General features: G+C 39.5%; 1 protein-coding gene across 1 annotated transcript in view; it reads left to right on the top strand.

Moving 5' to 3' along the window:
- Positions 1 to 18,386: 18,386 nt before the first annotated feature.
- Positions 18,387 to 20,261, top strand: part of LOC108897341 (VPS10 domain-containing receptor SorCS1) — a 44,925-nt gene continuing 43,050 nt past the window's right edge. The window contains exon 1 of the mRNA XM_018696918.2: positions 18,387 to 19,392. Within this exon, the coding sequence (XP_018552434.1) occupies positions 18,700 to 19,392 (693 nt within the window). The 5' untranslated portion in view covers positions 18,387 to 18,699. The remainder of the gene's footprint in view (positions 19,393 to 20,261) is intronic.

Here is a 20,261-nt window from a genome sequence, read left to right as displayed (position 1 = left end):
TTTATTGTCCCTTGAGTGCCTGATTGTTTGATCTTCCTGGGCTTTTTCAAAGGAGCAAAGTATTTGTAATCTGAAATACCACACTGCGTTATTCACATAGCACATCTGGTCATTTAGATTCATATCTGAGAGATCAAAAATTGTTTTCAACATGGTTTCGGTTGCTAAAAAATATATTTAAAAATATATTTGTCCTCTCAACTCCCAAGATTTAAATAAACACGTCTCCCTCTTATATTAGGTGTTCCTGCAGAGGCAATTACCAAAGAAACCCAGTGAATTCATCCTCTATAGTTATTTTCTCCCCAAGATCCTTGAAGAGAGTGTTCAGACTATTCAGCTACATGTGTGCGTTAGCAGTAAATGTCCAACCTGCACCTGAACCTGATCCCTGGGTGCCCCTTGATGTAATTATCATCGAATACTTGAGGCTTTTCATTCTGCAAAAAGACATAATGTTACTGTAGCAGAGCCATTGAATTTAGTGAGAGTGGAACAGACATAAGTGGCTTATCTTATCTTAATTTAGTGCTACCTTTTGTTGCCCCCCATCAGACTGGTACTTTTTCAGCCAATGATGATGATTATGGCAACATTTTTCACTGTTGGGCATCAAGGAAGGACAACCTCTAAGAAAATGTTAATTATGTTACTCTCAGTTTTTGTTTAACAAGACAAGAAGAGTTTACAGCCATGTTGACAGCTATGAAACTACATAGACACAGTGCAAACTAACATGATCACAATGACAACATGACATGATGATGTTTAGCTGCACCTATAATGGTTGCCATCTTCATCAACCTAGTTTAGTGTGTTAGCATGCTGACATTTGCTACTTAGCATTAAACAAATTTTCATAAAACTAACACCTAACACCTAAGATCAAAATTTTGAAAACTTGATTGTGAAGGTAGATGAAAAGTTAAGCAATCACAAATAATATTAGAATTTATTAGAATTCCTGATGGGGAGCACAAGTGTGTGTACCAAATTTCACAGCAATCCATCCAATAGATGTTGAGACATTTGACTAAAAACCAGAAATGCAGATAATTTATCCTCTATGGACCATGAATGTACAAATTTTGTGCCCATCCATGTTGTAGATGTTGAGATATTTTACTGGAAAAGTGACATTTTTGACCTGCCAGCAGCTTTAGAACACATTTCAGGGAATCACCAAAGTCATTAACATTCATGGTCTCTAGGCCATAAATATCTGTACTAAATTTCATGGAAAGTCATCCAGTAGATGTTGGGGTATTTCAGTCTGAACCAAACTAGTGGCCCAACAGACTAACACTAACACACCCTAAAGATATGCCATTAAAGTCTTTCATTGTGGTCCCAAACTGGAGTCTGATCTGATATTAGATTGCTACAAGTAAAGATGAGTAATTTTGAGAGACCAACAAGAGCTCCACTGGCGTAGAGGAGGTGCTAGCAGGTCTCTGTAATCAAATTCAGTCTGACTTGTGCACTGCTGTTGCCTATACAACTTTAAAGATGAAAGCAGAGAGGGAGTCAGATACTTTTTAGGAGAGAGAATAGGACCATCAATGCAGAATGCAGCAAACACAGTCTCTGGAGTTCAAACTTCACTAAACTTTGGCCACCGCTGACACTTTAGATTCCAAGATACAATTCATCCCTGGTAACACTGTGTTGCACACACTCAAGAGGAAATGAGAGAGTAGGCTTAATGATTTTTTTTTTTTTTTTTTTTTTTTTTTACGTTTAAAGGATTGTTAAACCAAGTGTGAAACCATTCACAATCGATATTCTGAAGGTTTTCATTATTCACAAAGCAATTGTTGATGCAGCTGAATTGTCCATGATGTAAAAGAACTGCTTTATCTTAAAGGATAAAGAACTGGACACGATTACTGTGGCAAAACATATTCTGAGGTATTTTCCACCAAACACAAAGGGCGAGTTAAAACACAATTGTGAATATTTGTCGCATGTGTTATCAGACAATGCTCAATCATCTTTTGGAAAACTCTGTCTGCCCGCTGGGACATTAGCAGTGTATTTATAGACATCAGCATTTTAGATATTGTATTTCAAGACAACAACAGCAAAATAAGTTTTTTATATACTATCATTTTTCAGCATTTCAACATATAATGAAATCCTGTCACAGCTGTTTGCACTGTTGGCACAGTCGGGCCGTGTGTGCTTGACTGTCATGGATATTTGTTATCTGTATTGTGACAGTTCAGACAACCTCAACAAATATGTATGGTTGTTTATTCTACATTTAATTTAGGAATGCACAGCATTTGTGCAGACAGCAAAAACTACAAACTGTACACCAGAGAGTTTTTATAATGCAAAAGTACTCACTGTGTCCTCACACAAAGGCTTATTCAAAACTCTCTCACAAGACAGTGCAGCAAATCTCCCCAGTGCTGAGATCTTTGCACTGACTTCCTATGTGTCTGATTTTGAAACACTAGGCTACTACTGGTTTTGTAAAGTAGTGAATGGTTTGCAGCTAAAGTATGTTTTTGACATCCTGCTTGTTACGAAACAACTCTCGGTTCTTTTAAATTAAAGCTTAAAACTTTTGTGTTTGCCACTGCCATTAATAAAATTATATTCATTTATATCTTGCACTGCACTGTAATTTTTGCATGGCACTATGGATAGTAATATTAATCAGTCTACCATCCAGAGGATGATCCCATGACTTAAGCTCTAGAGCCATCATGAGGTTGATGTTTGTGGTTCAGAGTGAGATATCTCAACAACTAATTTGTTGATTGGTGTTACATTTGCAACAGATACTGAAGGTTTGCAGTGTATGTAGTTCTAATGACCCAAATTTTCCTCTTGCACCACCATGAGGACAAAGTTTGTTACCTATCCTTTGAAATATCCCACCATAGCCTGAATAGACAACAACAAAATATCCATGTTGCCCAGATAATATTTTCCCCACTGACTGTGGTGATCGTCAGATTTTTGATGAGATTGACATTTTGCTTTTTAATGAAATATCTTGCCAGCTATTGCTGTGAAATTTGGTGCACACAGTCCTGTGCCCCCAAGGGTGAACTGTAATTACTTTGATCCCTTAACTTTTCACCAGGAGCCATCATTGGGCCAAACTTGAATTTTGTCCAATACTACTCTTTATGACCAAACACCTGTAAAACTATTGACATTCCCATCAGCCTCAGCTGTGCTTTGTGTTCCATGCTAATTAGAAAATGTTAGCATGCTAACATGCTAAACTCACTAAAAGAAAATGGCAACATTATAAATGCTAAACTTCACCATGCTGCCATTGTAATGTGAGCAGTTAGATCATACTTTTATATTAACCCTGAATTCTTGATATTTGTTGTAATAGATACATCTCTATCATCTAATGTGTCCAATGCCTCACTGCAACGAAAACCTCCTTCAGGAAAATAACAATAAAGTTGAAAAAACAGAAGTTTTAAGACCCAGACCTCTGGTGATTTTTTTTTCTTTGATTTCTTTCAGTTGATCGGCAATGTGAGCTGTTTTTAATTGACATTTCAAAGCCTGCTTTTACAGACTGGGCTTTCATTGGTGTTGTGTGCTGCTCTGTCTGTAGTGTAGTCTTTCACTGACTCATAATGCTCGCTCCAGAAAGGTGCTGCAGAAATGAATTAAACCTTATATTTACCTCTCCTTTTGTATGTGGTCTCCCACTGCACTATCCTTTGTTTTGTACTCTGTGGAAAAAGGAAAGGTGTAAGAAAAGATTCTACAGAAACCTGAGGGGATCTTTACCCATAATTCACTATAATGATTGTAGTAGATGGAAATGAAAGCCCTTTTGGTTCATAAAATATAGCCCAGGGTTGGGTGCCATACCTGGTGCTCTTCGTCGTCATTGTCATTATCAAAGAAGAACATGGTTAAATGAAAGAATTAAGGTCATGACTTCAGTATCTTGGCTCTGATTCATGTTAGCTTGCTGTCCTGGGATTTGAACTGTGGCTCTTTGAAGACCAACTTCAATCATTTTAATGAGTTCATCATATTGCTGCTGACTGAGATGTCCCTGATGTCACTGCAGGGTCTACGCTAAATATATTCCATTGTTGTAACCATTGATTTTTTTTTTCCTCTGATACATTTGTTTTTAATGAGGTGGGTCCCCTCCTTGCTTCTCAGAGGCAATCAAAAAATGACACATACTGCAGGATCCCCATGGTGCTCAAACACCACTGAACTCTGTCGCTTAAAGGCTGGGAAAATCCCTAAAAATAGGCCAAAAGTAGAACTGTGCACTTTTCATAATGTACTCTGGTATTACCAAAATATTGCCCTGTTACTCATGGAAATAATTAATTTATGTGGAGTTTTGTTACAGGCTGCACACACTCAGCACAGTCTAAAGGCTACACATTGCGTTAACATATTACTGATTTGTTTTGTTAAATATGTTAACATATTGTAACATATTTAAGGAAGAACTATGGAAGTCATACAGTGGTTAGGTGGTTAGGCTGTATGGTGGGCGTACAGAGCAGAACACTTTGACACCAGAGACAGGGGTTTGCATCTGTAATGTGTTGTTCGACCACATCAGGAATCAAAACTTGTTATAACTGTTCCAAACAGTCATAACAGAGAAGGGCAAGACGCAGTATAGTTTGAATAAGGGAAGAACTGCACGCATTTTCAGGTACTCTCTCCTGGAAGGCATTGATAGTGTGGCACTCAATTGTTAACCTGAAAAAAGACAGAAATAGTTCTGTCAAGACTGAAAAAAAGGAGCAAGAGATAGAAAGTCAAAACCTGGCTCCTTTCTCACTTCCATACAGCTAGCCAGTCGCAGCATGAAGTGGATGTGAAGGTTGGATTGTTGGTTTTGGAAGGTTACAGAAATGGTCAGACACAACTTATGTTCGAAAGGTGTGTGTGTCTGACAAGCAATTCTGATGGAGGGTACTGGCAATGTAATATAAATATAAATATATATATATATATATAGCTCTTATATAGCTCTGTGAGGCCTGTACTGTACTGCACTGTAATGCTAACACGATAATGCTTAGCATACTAACATTTGTTAGCAATAAACACAAAGTGGAGGCTGATGTAGATGTCATTACATATTTGGTCTTTAACTAAAGTATTAGACAAATCCATATTTTGACCTGGTGATGGTGCTAGATGTAAAATCAATAAAAGGGGGTTACTACAATTCAATTCCTTAAAGGGACCTGAATATGTATACTACTCCATTCAACAGTTGTTAAGACATGGCACCAAAAACCAGAATTGTTAACCAATTGGTGGCAACCCATCTAGTTGTTGTAGTAAAAACTTAAAGTACATTTAGCTCAAAATGCATTTGTGTTGCTGTGTATCAAGATAATTTCTAGCTAAGAATATAAATTAGATAATGCTTGACAAGAAAAATGGAGGATGAATCACAATTATGTTTGAATGGAGATGATTATGAAGGTGATGCATCCATGCAGAACTCACACACAAATAGAAACTCACCTTGACTTTGTAATTTTGGTCTGAATTAGAACCATTGTTAGCCCTGTTATTGTCCGTCATAACTTATAGTGTGTGACAGCTGCTGTGACTAATATCTTTGGGAAAATTAATGGCTTACCCATTTTTCTTTATCGGAACCACCATGGGCCTGGAATCAATCAAATGAATCAATTTTGACTGCATCACAATACAATTAAACTATCATTAGGGCTCTAATTTAGAAAAATAAATATATATATATAATATAATATTCACAGATGTACATACTTTCAAAGTGACAGTGACTTTGTTTGTCTTTTTTTCTTCACAAAAGATTTATTTGAAATCACTGTAGAACAACCCAGACAGTGTTTCTTTTTTGTTGCTTAAGCATACCCATGTGAACGTCATAATTTATTTATAATGTCTGAAAAGTGTGCCACAGAGAAGGCTCGGCTTCCTACGTCAGGCTTCAAAAAACTGGATGGTGCTCATAAAAGTTTCAGCTCCTTTCAGAATGGAGAGTTCAGTCATGTTGTCTTTAATTATTTCATTTCACATTAAAAGTTTGAAAACATTCTCTCCAAATCCAAAAATGGGAATATTTCTTGGGGCATTCTGAGGGTATCCCTTTTGGACCTTCCATCTCCATTCATAAAACATACAAGAAAGGTTGGCAAGTCCCCAATAACCTTATCTGACTGGTTTTTCTTTAAGATTCAACTCTTATTTGTATCAGATTTAAGCTAAGTTATAATATGCTAACTTTTCAAACCCCACTCACAGAATATATTTACTGCAAATGGGAAAAAGACCAGTGTTTTCGTTGAAGGGGTAAATGGCTACTTCAAGATCAGACTCTGCTTCAGTTTGTGCAACCCCCTTCAGGAACTTGCAGCTAACAGGTCTCTGAAGATTCCCGTCAGGGTTGCAGATGAGATTAAAGCCCTTTGATTTAACAACCAAATGGTAACGGATACATCTTTGTGACATTATTGTTTAGAGTTACATTTAAAGATCTATTTTTATGTCACATTGGCCTCTATGTAGTTTCAGTGTTCACATATGTATGGACCATGAGATTTGCGGAAACGTAATAATTCTGAAATTCATCATTAGGAAGAGCTTGCCCCAAAATTTGTCGCTTTGATGCCAGCAATATTTCCAATGCTGTCACATCAAAAATGTTCTGAGCAGCCGCTGAACTCTGATAGTGTCCCATGTGAGATGCTTGTACCTCATTTGTGGCATGTTTCTTATTTCAGTCTTTCACAACAAAGTATAAGGAGTGAAGTTGGATAATGATGAGGTCATGCAGTTAAATTAAGTATCAGTGTCATCACCTCAACACTGAATACTGATGCTTCCATAAATAGAGAGCCTATTGACGTCACAGTTCGACTCCTCACACAGATTAATTTGAACCTACATAAGGTTTGCGAATACATTCCTGATGGCCTTGACAACTCTCTCTTCTCTCACACCTCCGATAAAACTCGACTGAGGAGTCTGCAAGCCTTTGTGTGTGCTTTTCACAGAAGCAAATCTCAGAGGAACAGCGGTACTTGTGCTATGACAGTCGAGCCTGGGACGTCGAAGTCTCGCACTTTTCTTCTCTTCTTTATCTTTCTCTTTTTTTTTTCTTTCCTTGGCTACTGAGAATAGGCTGAGTCTTCCCAATTAGCAGTTTTCTGAAGAGGTGTTGTGACAGCCAGGGAATACAATTTACAGTTGTTAAAGCTTATCTGAAGTTGCTGTCTGTGTCTAACAACGATAATATTAAGCTTGATAATAATCCAGAAAACTATAAGAAGTGAAGTATTGTGATGATTGATTGGATATGTTTGGATCAAAGGTGGTCTAATCCTTACAGCGCATCTGTCCAAGCCGCTTAAACACCCCTCCTGAAATTGCTGTCTGCTGCCAGATAATGTAGTCCAGTCACAAATCACACCTGCCTATTGTAAGCTGGTGGGAGACCTGCACAGCTTAGCAGAAAGCAGGAGGAAAGTTTACAATGGGGAGACTGAGAAAAGAAACATGAGATTGGTGCTGTTGTTTCCTAGAAGTGCTGTGGCTCCATTTATTATCAACTCACAGGAGACAGAGAGAAATGTGTGGATGAGAAATGGAATAAAGTTATTTCATAGATCTCACAAACTTGTCTTATGAGGTGTCCTCACAGAAAGTATGTTCATCATTTTTGTTTTTATTTTACTGGCTCTCTCCACCTTGATACATTGTGTTTTATTATGGGTGCAGTCTTGAGGTTAATCCTTGCACCGAACCAGTGTCTGTGAGAGTTAGTGGTATACTACAGGTGTCTTGCCTTTTCTTTTGTTTAGGAAATAAATGATGAAGGAATGCTTTATATTTAGCTATATGAGAGTGGTGTGGACCTTCTCATCTAACTCCTCCTCCACCTTCTGTCTTACTGAGGAATAGGAGGCATCATGAAGAAGTAGCCTTGGATAGCACTAACAAACTAAGTTAGCTTCCATCTAAGATTTCATTAACAAGTGAATAATATTTGCATAAAAGTCAATCTCAATTGCCTCATGGTATCTGCCATTTAGCACAGCCCAGCTCTGCATGCCATGATATTCTCACACCTACCACACTGCATCACTTCCTGGTCACACGCCTCATAATCAGCTATAAAACCCATCACATCACTGTATAACCAGATTATGGACAAAAAAACCAATGAGGTGGCACCACGGTCACATCTTGGAGAGATAATATGTTCAGCTTCAAAAGCCTCACAGGCTATTCTAACCTAAAGCTCGGTTTTAAATATCTACAAGGTCGTGCTCCCTCCCTGCTTAATGAATTTGTTTCAAGACACCAGCACTCCAGTAGTGTCAGCATATGGACCTCAATAGACGGTAACTGTCGCATTGAAATGTGCAAAACTGCCTTCCCTGGTAAAGCAATAAAACTTTGGAACTGTTTACCCACTGAGTTGAAAACACAACACAGTTTTAATATTTTCAGTAGAGGTGTTAAATCACGGCACATTGTTCTCACACCTAAAATCCATTTATAGATACACCTGTATTTTATTGTATTGTATTTTTGTACCTGTGTTATATTTTTATTTCCCTTTTTCTTTTTCTACTTAAAGCTTTAAAAGCCAGTCTGTAAACAGGTGTTGTAAATTAGCTTTTGCTACAAAGACTAAATACAATGCATCTGGTGCTTTTGCATAATTGTATGTTACTGGTTTCGATGCTACTGTTATGTCCATGTCAAATAAAATAAACTAAACTAAGCGTTAGAGAAGGGATGTGGTGATGTGGGACTGCTCTCAGACAGACAAGGTTCTGCTCCACCTCCTTTAATAAAACATGTCCGACTTTATTTTCTACTGACAAGCCTCAGAGCTTTTCAAATTGTTCATCGCTTCACTTTTGGTAGCCACAGAATCAATAAAGCAGAGTTGGCTAAGTAAGCTATGTCATGTTAAGTCGTATTATCACATGATCCTGTATAAGGTGTGACAGACTGTTATCCCACATCATTTGTTTTCTCAAAATCTCCTGGAAAAGAGAAAAAGAAAGGGGAACATCTGTGAGAATTAGCGGTATGCTACATAACTGAAAGCTGTACTCATAACTCACACAAGGTATGATGGGGCCAGGAACAAAGTGAGCAATATTCGTATTTTTTCAGTGTTCACCACAGGAAAACTATTTCTTCCATTCACACTATGTCTGAATTATGAGGGTGACCTCATCTTACCTCCTGGGCTATGGTGTGAGGCAGCCACTATCACATATTGCCAGTGGCATCGGAAGTGAAAAGACTCAAATGTATTGATTTCTAATGGTGGCTTTAATCTTAAATGACAGCTCTCTCTGAGTGCCATTATGGGAAAGCTGCCTCAGTGAGCTCCATTGATTAATTTTGTCTTTTGAAATGGTAGCTGTGGGTCCAGTAAGTATATTTCTTTTATACTGATAGAGAGAGTCAATATGTGGCCTACTACACTATTGTTCTCAGTTTTCTCAGTCAACTTTTTTTCCCACTCATAGCTCAGTGTGTCTTGGAAATGGCATAGCCGGATGAAATGGGCCTGTCAATAGAGCTAACACTGACATGTTTTCAATAGAGGCATGCCTTTTCTTCCTCTGTGGAATAGATTTATTTTATTTTCTCTCCATTCAAATGACAGTCACCTGTATGCTGCTGGTTATCTCCCGCAGATCTTTGATGCCAAAGTATTGTGGGTATGAGCACACATAGTCGCAGCTAGATTTTGCTAAAGCATGCTGCAGTGCAGACCAGCTCATGGTACCACTGAGAACTGGGGATAGCAGCGAAGGGACTGACCTATATGAAAAGTGCATTTTAGACCTTCAAGCCACTAAATTAAAACCTTCATAAGTGGAGATTGACAGCACACTTACCTTCTGTGCTTGGGGATTCTTGGGGAGGTGCTGCCAAATGCTGTACCTGCGTCCCTGAGCTGCAGTGCAGGGTCAGTGCTGGAGGTGACCACCTCAGCTGGGTGTAAAATGGCCAGTAAATCACAGGCAATACAGGACAGGACGGTGCTTGTGGGGTGGGGGTGGGGGGGTGTAGAGCATGTGTACAATATTTTACATTTCAGTGTTGTTTATCCCCAGAGCCCTATCTACACAATGCATGCATGATCAGCCAGGAGATTATGTGCCTTTCTGTAGCGGGGTACTCTTTGTGCACCGGCGAATGTTTATGTTTGCATCTATGCCAGTATTTGCATGTGCATGCAGATGCCTTTGTGTGTGTGTGTGCAGGTCACCCTGAAGTTGCCAGACCAGATGTGCAGGAGTCTGGATTGTGTGGAGTGATGAGTGGCTCCCTCGCTGACTCTGCAGACTTGGAACAATGCACACAGGTCTCTCCAACTAATGAGCTCTCTATATAGAGAGCACACAGAGAGCCTCCTCTCTGCCTACAGTTTCAATCAGGGCCTCCATATCTGGGGAGCAGAGCTTTTTATGCTCATGCTGGCGCCAGACCAAGGAACTTGATACAAAATGCAAATCAGCATCGAGTACCTGAGGTGGTTCCAGTTTGTTTGTGTCACAAGGTGGAGAGTGACAGGTTCTTTGGATCAGAATAGAGTAGGCTCAGGAATGCAGAGGCAGCGAGGCTATTTTTGCTTTAGACTTTCTATACTATACAAATTCATAAGCTTCGCTTCGGATTATGTTACAACCGCTTTTTCTATCTGCAACTGCCACCAATAACATATAAAAATACATTTTCAGTAAATTCAGAGGTATGTTGTGTGGGTACTGTATCACATTTACGCATCGCAGCACAGGGACAAAGATGAATCATCTGTTTTAACGTTGCAAGCTCGTCGTATTGGAAAGCTGTGCTCCCAGATGGGCTGTTAAAACCGACTCAAACAAATATAGGTTACAGGGGCTTAGAGAGTGACACAGCCCCCCTTGAGGCAAGTGTCCAGGCTTCTTACTGAGAAATGACTCTACATTATTCATTTCACCTCTAATGTCTTTGTTTTGTAACAGTGCAGAACAGGACAAGACCACTACCTTAACCCTGAGATGCCTAACTATCAATGGAGTGCTGCCAAAAACATTAAATAAAAGCTCACTCAGTGCATTAGAAAATAAAAATCTAAAAATAGATTTATTTTTTAATTTTTTTTTTGTCAGCTGGAAACAAAAAAAGTGCAACATCATCATTATTAGAAGCACCCACAAAGAGGGGGAAGTCTTTTTATCATCACTGTTGAGCAGCAGAATGAATCAGAGCATATGCTGAAATCTAGTCTTTCTAGTGCTAAATATGGCTCTAATGAATCAGGGCACTGTGAGCCTTTAACCCAGGGTAAATATTTTTACCTGCCTTGTGGTTTCTAACCTCAGGGGAGACAATGGATAACACCATACCACATGTTTTTGGACTGCTGGCTACATTAAGACCTATCTTAGGTTGGTAATGATGAATTTTTTGCACAAGTGGCAGTTTGGAATGCAAATCTACTCTTATGCTACCAATCATAGCCTGGTAGCAATATCATAAAATATTCATTTTCACAGGAACCCTATTCTGTGGTGGTGCAAAATCCTCTGCCTCTGATGGAGAAGTACAAAGATAGACTCACATACCCTACAGTGTTCCTCTGCCATATCGTGTACCTGTCAGGGAAATTACAAAGACTCGTGAGCTCACGTCAGATTTCAAACGCCTAACCTTTCTGTCTTAGGTTTGTGTTTCTCTGGCAGCGCTAAATATATGAGATGCCCTCTAGTATCTTACAAGCTTGCTGTTTTGATCTATGAGGTTGTGATTTAAGCTTTGGTTAATAATTGATGTCTGGAAGGATGTCTCTCTCCAGCTCCTTCATACGACTCAAAAATGACATTCCTGAAAATAAGAGGGGTCTTCTGCAGGATGAAATATTTCACTTTGTGAATTACTGATGCACTGTGTGGGAGTTCCCACCCCCTCCTGGCTCCCTTGTTATTGTGCAAAGTTCAGTGTTTTTAAGTTTGCCATGGCCTTTAGAGTGGTAAGGAAAGGCTATGCTGACCTCATTAGTGGTTACTGGCTAGCACATGAAGCTAGTGATCTGTGTTCTGAAGTTTCTATCTATATGCTAAACAACAAAAATGACCTTCTCTTTTTCTCATATGTGTCTTTCCATGACTAATTAAGTTAGGGAAAAGGGGACTAGAAGACAACTGCTTTGCAAGGAGAAACACGAGAAGAGCATGATGCTGCCAAACTTAATGCTGTTACCAAAGGATGCCCAGTTTATAAGAATAATAGGACATTTTTGGAGAAGTACACTTCACAGTTTTCTTGCTGAGAGTTAAATGAGATTATGGATACAACTCTCAGGTCTGTACTGTAAATATGTAGCTACTACCAGCAGACCGTTAGCTTAGCTTAGCATAAGAGGAAACGCTAGCTCAGCTCTGTCCAAAGCAAACAAAACTGTCCACCAGTACCACTAAAGCTGATTATTTGACACGTTATTCGTTCAATTCATGCAAAACTTAAGCATAAAAAGATATACTTGACAGGCAGGATAGCTGTTTATGTTAACATAACCATCTCTTGGCTGGTGTTAATCCTCTCATCTAACTCTCTACAAGAAAGCAAATAATCATCGACTATGTGTTGTCATATTTTGTTGTTTAATTTTGGGTGATTTTTGGTAATTTGTTTTTATTGTTATAAGCCTGCCTCTCATTAAAAATTATGATGTATTCAGCACCACACTACAGTGAACAACATATATATTGGATAGACAGATATATAGATAGATAGAACTAATGGATTTCCATTTGATGATTAGGCCACATCAAACTCATTTTTACTGTAGTAGCCTAATTAGTATTAATTCTATTCATTTTTAATCAGTGTGACCACAGAATACTGGCTTTTATGACTCTTGTCGTTTGCAAACTGAGGAAACAGTTTGAGAGGAGACATCTATAATTGATAATTACAAGTCTCTGCGTCATGGCTGTGGATCTGCAGCTGGTGGCTCATGATGAGGTATTATAACTCCTACTGTGTGGGAAACTGTTTGACTTGTCCAGCTGAAAGATACTACATTTGGGTTTATCCTCTGTATCACTCACTTTCCAAATGTTTACCCTGTTCATTTATTTTATATATATGTGTAGTTTCAAACATGTCTCTCTCCAGTTGCAAACTGCTGTAATAATCTCTAAAGTGAGTGGGTCAGAAAGAAAAAAAGACAACATTTTAATGAGTAAATCTTCCGCAGGGTGTCCAGACTACTGTCACTACCACAGAGTCTTTTAGATGGACTTCTAGAAGTTTTAATTCCAAGCTACTTCAGGAAAATTTCAGGCCCAGCATTTCAATATATCTCTCAAATATTAAAATTTACTGCCCAGGTGTCTTGAACCACTGGCTCAGGTTTATTTTTCTCCCTCCATTTTCAGGGCTTCGTCTTATCACCTGAAGACATCACTCGGGAATCAAATTTGTTAATCTAATAAAGGGATGAATCACCTCACCACCATTTCCTGAGGTGTCCATTTTTATAAAGAACAATAAGACATGGGGCCATTATCTGCAAACTTGTGTGGATTTGTTACCCTAAAATGAACTTTACCTCAGGTCTAAAGCTTACCTCTCACAAATTACTTCTTCCTAGCTTTTATCTGGGGCACAAAATAAAAATTACATTTGTTAATCTGCACCAATGTTTCATCTAACTCTAATGTACAGTTCCACAAAGAACATCATTTTAAGAATATTTTTCATTGCTAAAAACACTGATACATTTACCATTGAAACAAGCCATTAGGCTGGGCAGAACAGTGGGATTTTAGTTTAATTAATTAAATTAAATTTAATAAGATACACTGCTTTATTGTAATGGAATGGTTGTAATGGTTTTGGCTGTAGCAGTTTTATTTGTTTTAGTCAAGCCTGGTGGTCACAGGAGGTATTAACAGCTTTGAACACATTGTTTTCCAGAAAAAGCAAAAGTAATGGGATTTAGTTGTTAAATATATTCATGTTGAGACATGCAAAATTAAATTAGAAAAGTATTTTTTTCATTTAGTGGGGACTAAAAAATGTTTAATTTACTCTAGAGCACTAGTTCATTGTGCATAACAAGCTTTTAATTATGCTCTCTACATGTTGGTCACACTGAACCTTGCTTATCTAACACCATCTTGGCAGTGAAACACAAAGACAACAACCACCGTGACGTATACAATACTGTGCAACATAGTGAGTGTACATCTACAGAATGGTTTTGCCTTAAATATACAGTAGCTCTAAGTGGGTCTGAGTGAGCCGCTTGGTTATGCTGGCAGACATGAATGTAAACACATTTTCAACACTGCGAATAATGAATACAAAACAATCTGCTGTATTTGCTCCTTGGTGCTAAGTGGCTATTAGGGCCTGCATTACTGCTAACATTTGATGGTTATTCAAACTAGAATTTGTACTCCATGTTGGATACATAATGTAAAAAGTTTTACTGTGATAGAAATAGTTATGTACAAGAAAGTACAATGCAATGTTAAACAAGATAGGGAACTGTATAATCTGTAACATATGATTAACAGTTGAGAGTGCTCATTGTAAGCTACTGTAGTCTTATTAGTTCACTGTTTGTCATTAATGTGGTTGAGCTAAGGTCATGCAACATCAATGCATTTTGGCTTCTTGGCAGCAGTGAAATAAAGAAAAAATTTATGCCCTGTAGCACAAAACATTAATTTCTTAATATTTCCTCAAAAAGTGTGAATAATGTGCTCTTTAAAGTGTGGATTAATGGAACTTTGTGATCATATTAAGCTGCTGTTGTTGTCCTGAATGGCACTGAGGCAAATTCTGAACTCTGAAGGTTAAGCAAAAGAAATTAGGAAGAATGAAGATTAACATAATGGCAAAGAGTGCTTCAATGAGAAAAAACCACCTAGCTGATTACTAAATCTGTGCTGAATAAATTATGTTTTTGAAGCAAACCTCATATGCTAGAGCTGAAGGTCAGTGAATTAGAGACACATCTACCTTATAATAAAATAAGAACAATATAAATCACAGTACAGAATGACAGCAGTGGAGACTATATATACATGTGGTATATTTCTGCTAATTAGATATTAATGTGCTTCTGTACAGATGTGTTTATAACATTTCATACCTCTCTGTGAGTAGCAAAATAGCATCTCACCACTTCACTGACAACACAGCAGACTGCAAACCTTATATCACATTTTTGAAGAGTAAAGGATTCGTGGTATCAAATGGATACACCCTACAGCATTTCACCAGGGTCAGAGCACTTAACCTGCAGCCTGTATTGCATTTCACCATATCTCTCAATAATGTAATTGAAATCATTATTTGAAAAGGCGATCTTCTCTCCTGGTGCCCCAGAGGTGTGTTCAGCACTAATTGAAGTGGATGTCTCAGGTGTCCATCATTAAATTGAACCACGCTATTGCTACCTCAACACCTTCTGACTTGGCACGAGTGGTTCTGTAACATATCTGCATGGAGCCAAATTGCAAAATCTGCACAGAAGTTTCACGCTTTTTCTCATGTTTCTATTTTTAAGGAGAGGATTAGGTGCACATAATTAGCACGGTGAAAAAAGACCATCTGTTTTCTATGGCAACTGTGTGTGGCTTTTGTCATATGCACATATTACAGCTTATTCTCAATGTGAAGCTGCACTGAAGGCAGATGTTAGCCTTTTTGGTTGGAGCAGAGCGGTGACACAATGTACTATGCATGACTGATGTCCAGAGTGTCTCTGGTCCTTTTATGCAGACCAGAGTAATCAGGACAGTTGTGAAAATGTGCCAGACATCAATGTGGAAAAGGTCTAATTTCAAGAAAGGGCCATGCTGTGCTCTTTTCTTCCTGCACAGAATTCTATTTAATTAAAAACACAGAATAATACAACAACATGGATCGCCGTCACCAAGTTCCTTTGTGTGCTTTTCACACTGTCTGCTCACAAGGTCCCATCATAGAGGTATGAGCTCAGGGAGCATGATTCAGTTTGTATTCAGTCTGTGTGGCAGGCAGCAAAGCAGCAATCTTGTCTGTTGAAAGACAATGATTCCATTCAGCTGCCATGTTGTGCACACAAATGTGCTATACGGTATCAGTCCTGAAATCTGTCACCTTGCAAAGTGAAATTTAAAGTCTGTGAACAAGTCGGAAAGATCCTCTCAGGATGTTTGATTTTTAAAGCGCACTTTACACCTCCAAAAGTCTGCTTGTACTTTCAACTGGCTTTTGCTTATCCCCCCCCCCCTTTTTAAATCTAACATGATTTCTAAAGTTTTCCTTTTTTTGAAATCAATTCATTTAGGAAAGACACAAATTAACATGAATGAAGAAAATTTATTTTAATGAAGACATTGGCTGTGACAGTCAATTAAGGAGATGCATGGGTAATAGAGCCCTATGAATCGCAGCCAATCTGAGATCCCAGAGGGTGTCTTACATAGGGCCTCTACACTGGTGACAGTAAAGGGGCGAAGCTGCATAGACTGCAGTGACAGCAGAGAGAGACAACACATGTAACATGGTTTAAATGTTCTTTAGCTGAGATGATCTTGGATGATAAGACAGACTGTGCGCACAACCAGGTGAAATCATTGTTTGTGCATCTCAGTGTGATGACGAGATATGGCTGACTGACAGTTGTCTTCTTCTTGAACCTGCACCAAAAGCTTAATATGTTGATTTTACATATGACGACCTTTACTTAACTTCATCCTCCCACTGTGGCTTCAAAGAGAAACCTACATTATCAACAAAAACAGAAGTTCCATCTAGAGTTTTAATGATTTGTTAAAATGTTAACAGCAACTACTTTGATAGCCAATTAATTGCTTTTCAAATGTGACATTTTTCTGCTGTTTTCTAATCTGTATTGTTGTAAATTGAATATCTTTGGGTTCTGGCTGCTTTTCAGATAAAGCAAGTAATTTGAAAATGTCACCGCAGTCCCTGGTAAACTGTGATGGGCTTTAATCGAGAAAATAATCAGTAGATTTAACAGTAATGAAAATAATAGTTAGTTGTGTCTTTGGGAATTTTTTAAATCACAGACAGGCAAAACAAAGCAAAGTACCAAACTAGCCATACACAACCACAGCCACATGTGCACAACCATCCATGTCTAAACTAAGCAGACAGGTCAGGCAAAAATCCATTATAATCACTCCACAATGTCATTCCAGATATATCCCTGACAAAGTCACAGCCAGTAAAAAATACATGTAAAAAGTTGAATAGGTGCCACACACAGGCACTTTAAGAGGTCCGCTGCATTGTAAGAGTTGGACTGTGCTTTAGGTTTGCATTACAGTCAAGACTTGAGCTTTTTAGCCAATGTTCTCCATGATTGAAATTCTCAGTCAGCCATCAATCTGCATTATAGACTGGTTTCCCCTTGTCTGGTGGGGGCTAACTGAAACAGATTGAGACAGCTCTTGCTCACTGCATCACTAATGGCTGCCAATGAAAGACGTCTCTGTGCAGTTGACCCGTATGTGGAACAGGATCACGTCGCAGCTCCGAGTGATGGGGAGAACACAGCTCAATATAGGCAGTCTCTTCAGCATCAGTCACCAGTCAACAGCATCCTCATCCTATTGACTAAATGTTGCCCAGAAATAGAATCTAATCACAGGGTTTGGACAGACTCTAGTTCTCCTAATGGTTTACCATTAGCTGACTGGAACAAAGCCCAAAGTATAGAGAAATATAACAACATATTCCAGGGTATCTGCACTGCGTGGCAATAATGGGTTCTCGATTATTGCCATGGCACCTGCATACTGCTCTGTGCCTATATACAACAGCAACCAGAGGAGGTTGAGAGAGAGAACGATTGCTCGCTCACCTCAGGTTTGAATCTTTCTCATTATTTTCTGTCAGACAACCCACCATTAACCTGAGAAAAGGGCAGAGGGAAAAAAAGAAGCAAAAATTTGAGGAATATGCATTTTCTCCATTCATCTGTGCAGAATGGATAATACAGGAGTGCAGATTAAGTGAAACAATTTCCAGGCCATTTTGCAGAAGGGCCACAACAGAGTCATTACCTGCATGGCATAATTGACAGTGAACACAGGCAATCCTGTTAATTGATTACCTAGGCCTGCGCTAATGGAAAATGCAAAAGCTCATTGTATCTTCCATAAAGCCCCTGTCAAGAACATTTCCACACAAAGACTACCAGAGGCTGCCCCAATAATGTCTCTAGATTTTTCCCCCAGGGACCCCAACACCTGAAGACCTTTCAGGCTGTTTTAATCCAATATTTAATCACCTATAGGATGATGATCAGGTTAAATATTTCAAAGTGACATAGCATCTGGCACAGGGCTGCTCAAAAACAGAATAAAGTACTCTTTATATAACTTAATTAAGTGTACGGCCATATGCTGTGTGTTTTTTTTTTCACTCAGGTTGAGATGAAGATGTGGGGGTATGGGCCCCTCTCCCCTCTCGTGCAGGATTCAGCCTCCAGCTCCTCCTCTGATGCATCGTTTGCATCAGTACTTTGGAGCACTTGTCCGCGCGCGCTACTGCTGCTGCTGCTGCTGCTGCACCCTCCCCACAGCACATTCACGGACTCCACTTCACCAGGTGATGACAGGCAGACGCTCAAGAGTGAAAATGATATGTTTTTAACGCGCCCGAAGTGGGGGGAATTAACGTAGAATGGAGACGCGCCTCGGTCACTGCCTTTTTGTCATTTTCTCTGAGTGGATTTGGCTCTTCTCCCTAACTTCCAGTCTGGGCGGAACAAAAGGAGCGGAGGTAAGGTGCATTCCTCCGTGCCGGCTGTCGCTGATTACAGCGTTTCCTCGGGAACTCTCGGCGTTGGATTTGACTAATTCCGGCGAGACACCCGCTGAAGAATTTGTTGGCTTTTTCGAGGGGTCACCGGGCGCCGAGCCCACCGCCGGCGGGGAAGAAAAGCCCAACGTTGCGGAATTTACCGCGAGCGAAGAAACTTCGTCCAAAGTGCAGCCACGGTTGCGGGGAAATAAAACAAGTTGCCTCCAGGAGGACGCGTCAAACGGTCAACAAAAACTTTCCCACTCGAAAGAGTTCCCTGCCCCCTTACCCACAAACGTGAGGGAAAACGGCACCGGCGACGCAAAGAATAACAGCTTTTATGGAGGAAATGGGGCGCAGGTTGATGTGACGGTAAATGAGGACGAGGATGTGGCCAGTTGGAGACGAGCACGAAGGAGCGCAGAGACTTGGTCCCGATTCAGACCCGAGGGTGGGGACGAGGCTTCGTTTTCGGACCAGGAGGAGTTTCAGCTCATAAGTTCGACATTTGCACTCAGCGGGGACACGGCTCACAACCAGGCCATGGTGCACTGGTCCGGACAGAACAGCAGCGTGAGTAGTTAATGTTGCTCCAGATTTTTACGCACGGCGCTCTTTTGACGCAGTGTGGTCAGTGTCTGCTCACTCGTCTTGTGCGGTAATTTGAGAGATTTAAAGCTTTAGTTTTGACTGTGAACGACCCGAGCAGACCAGGTGTGATTATAGATTTGAACCTGCTGAGAGGCTGCAGAGTTTGAGGAGAATCAGTCTTGGGTGCGTGTTTCTTGCCCTGCCTCTCCTCCTCTCTCTCTCTCTCTCTCTCTCTCTTTCTCTCTCTCACACACACATACACACCCACCCTCTCTGTTCTATTGTTTATTGATTAGCTGATCTGGCAGGTAGTCTGAAGTTTAAAGGAAAAAGAAAAAAAAGTCAGAATGATGTAAATGTAAATTTAGTGTTCTGCATAGAGTTTAAAGGGAATTATATGTTTCTTCTGTTTTCCATTTATTCACACACACACAAAGGCACATTGTGTTGTTTTTTTGTCAAGTCACTGATTTTGGCAGTTGGCTATAGGCCTACATTTTGTGCTTAAGTGAAATCAATAAACCTACCTGTCCTCTTTGCTAGAGCTTTATACCTGCTCTGTGGGTGATGCTACAATAGGTTAATATATGGGTCACTGACTGATGCATTGTGTTCTCAAACAGAAGTTAAGCAGATCTTAAGCTATATCTGAGGTAGCCATTACACAGCACCTACATAGGTGGGAATAACAATAGTAACTTCTATAGCATTCTTCATACAAAGACTGTAACTTCAAATTCTTTACAATTGAGAGAAATGACAAGTAAAATGAAATCCAAAATGGCACCACACTGGTAAAACAATATGTACAGAGAGAGAGAGGGAGCGAGAGAAACATTCCAAGTTTAAAT

This window comes from Lates calcarifer, linkage group LG16_LG22 (assembly GCF_001640805.2).
Source record: "Lates calcarifer isolate ASB-BC8 linkage group LG16_LG22, TLL_Latcal_v3, whole genome shotgun sequence".
Classification (NCBI taxonomy): domain Eukaryota; kingdom Metazoa; phylum Chordata; class Actinopteri; family Centropomidae; genus Lates; species Lates calcarifer.
This window is presented reverse-complemented; position numbering and strand designations above follow the sequence as displayed.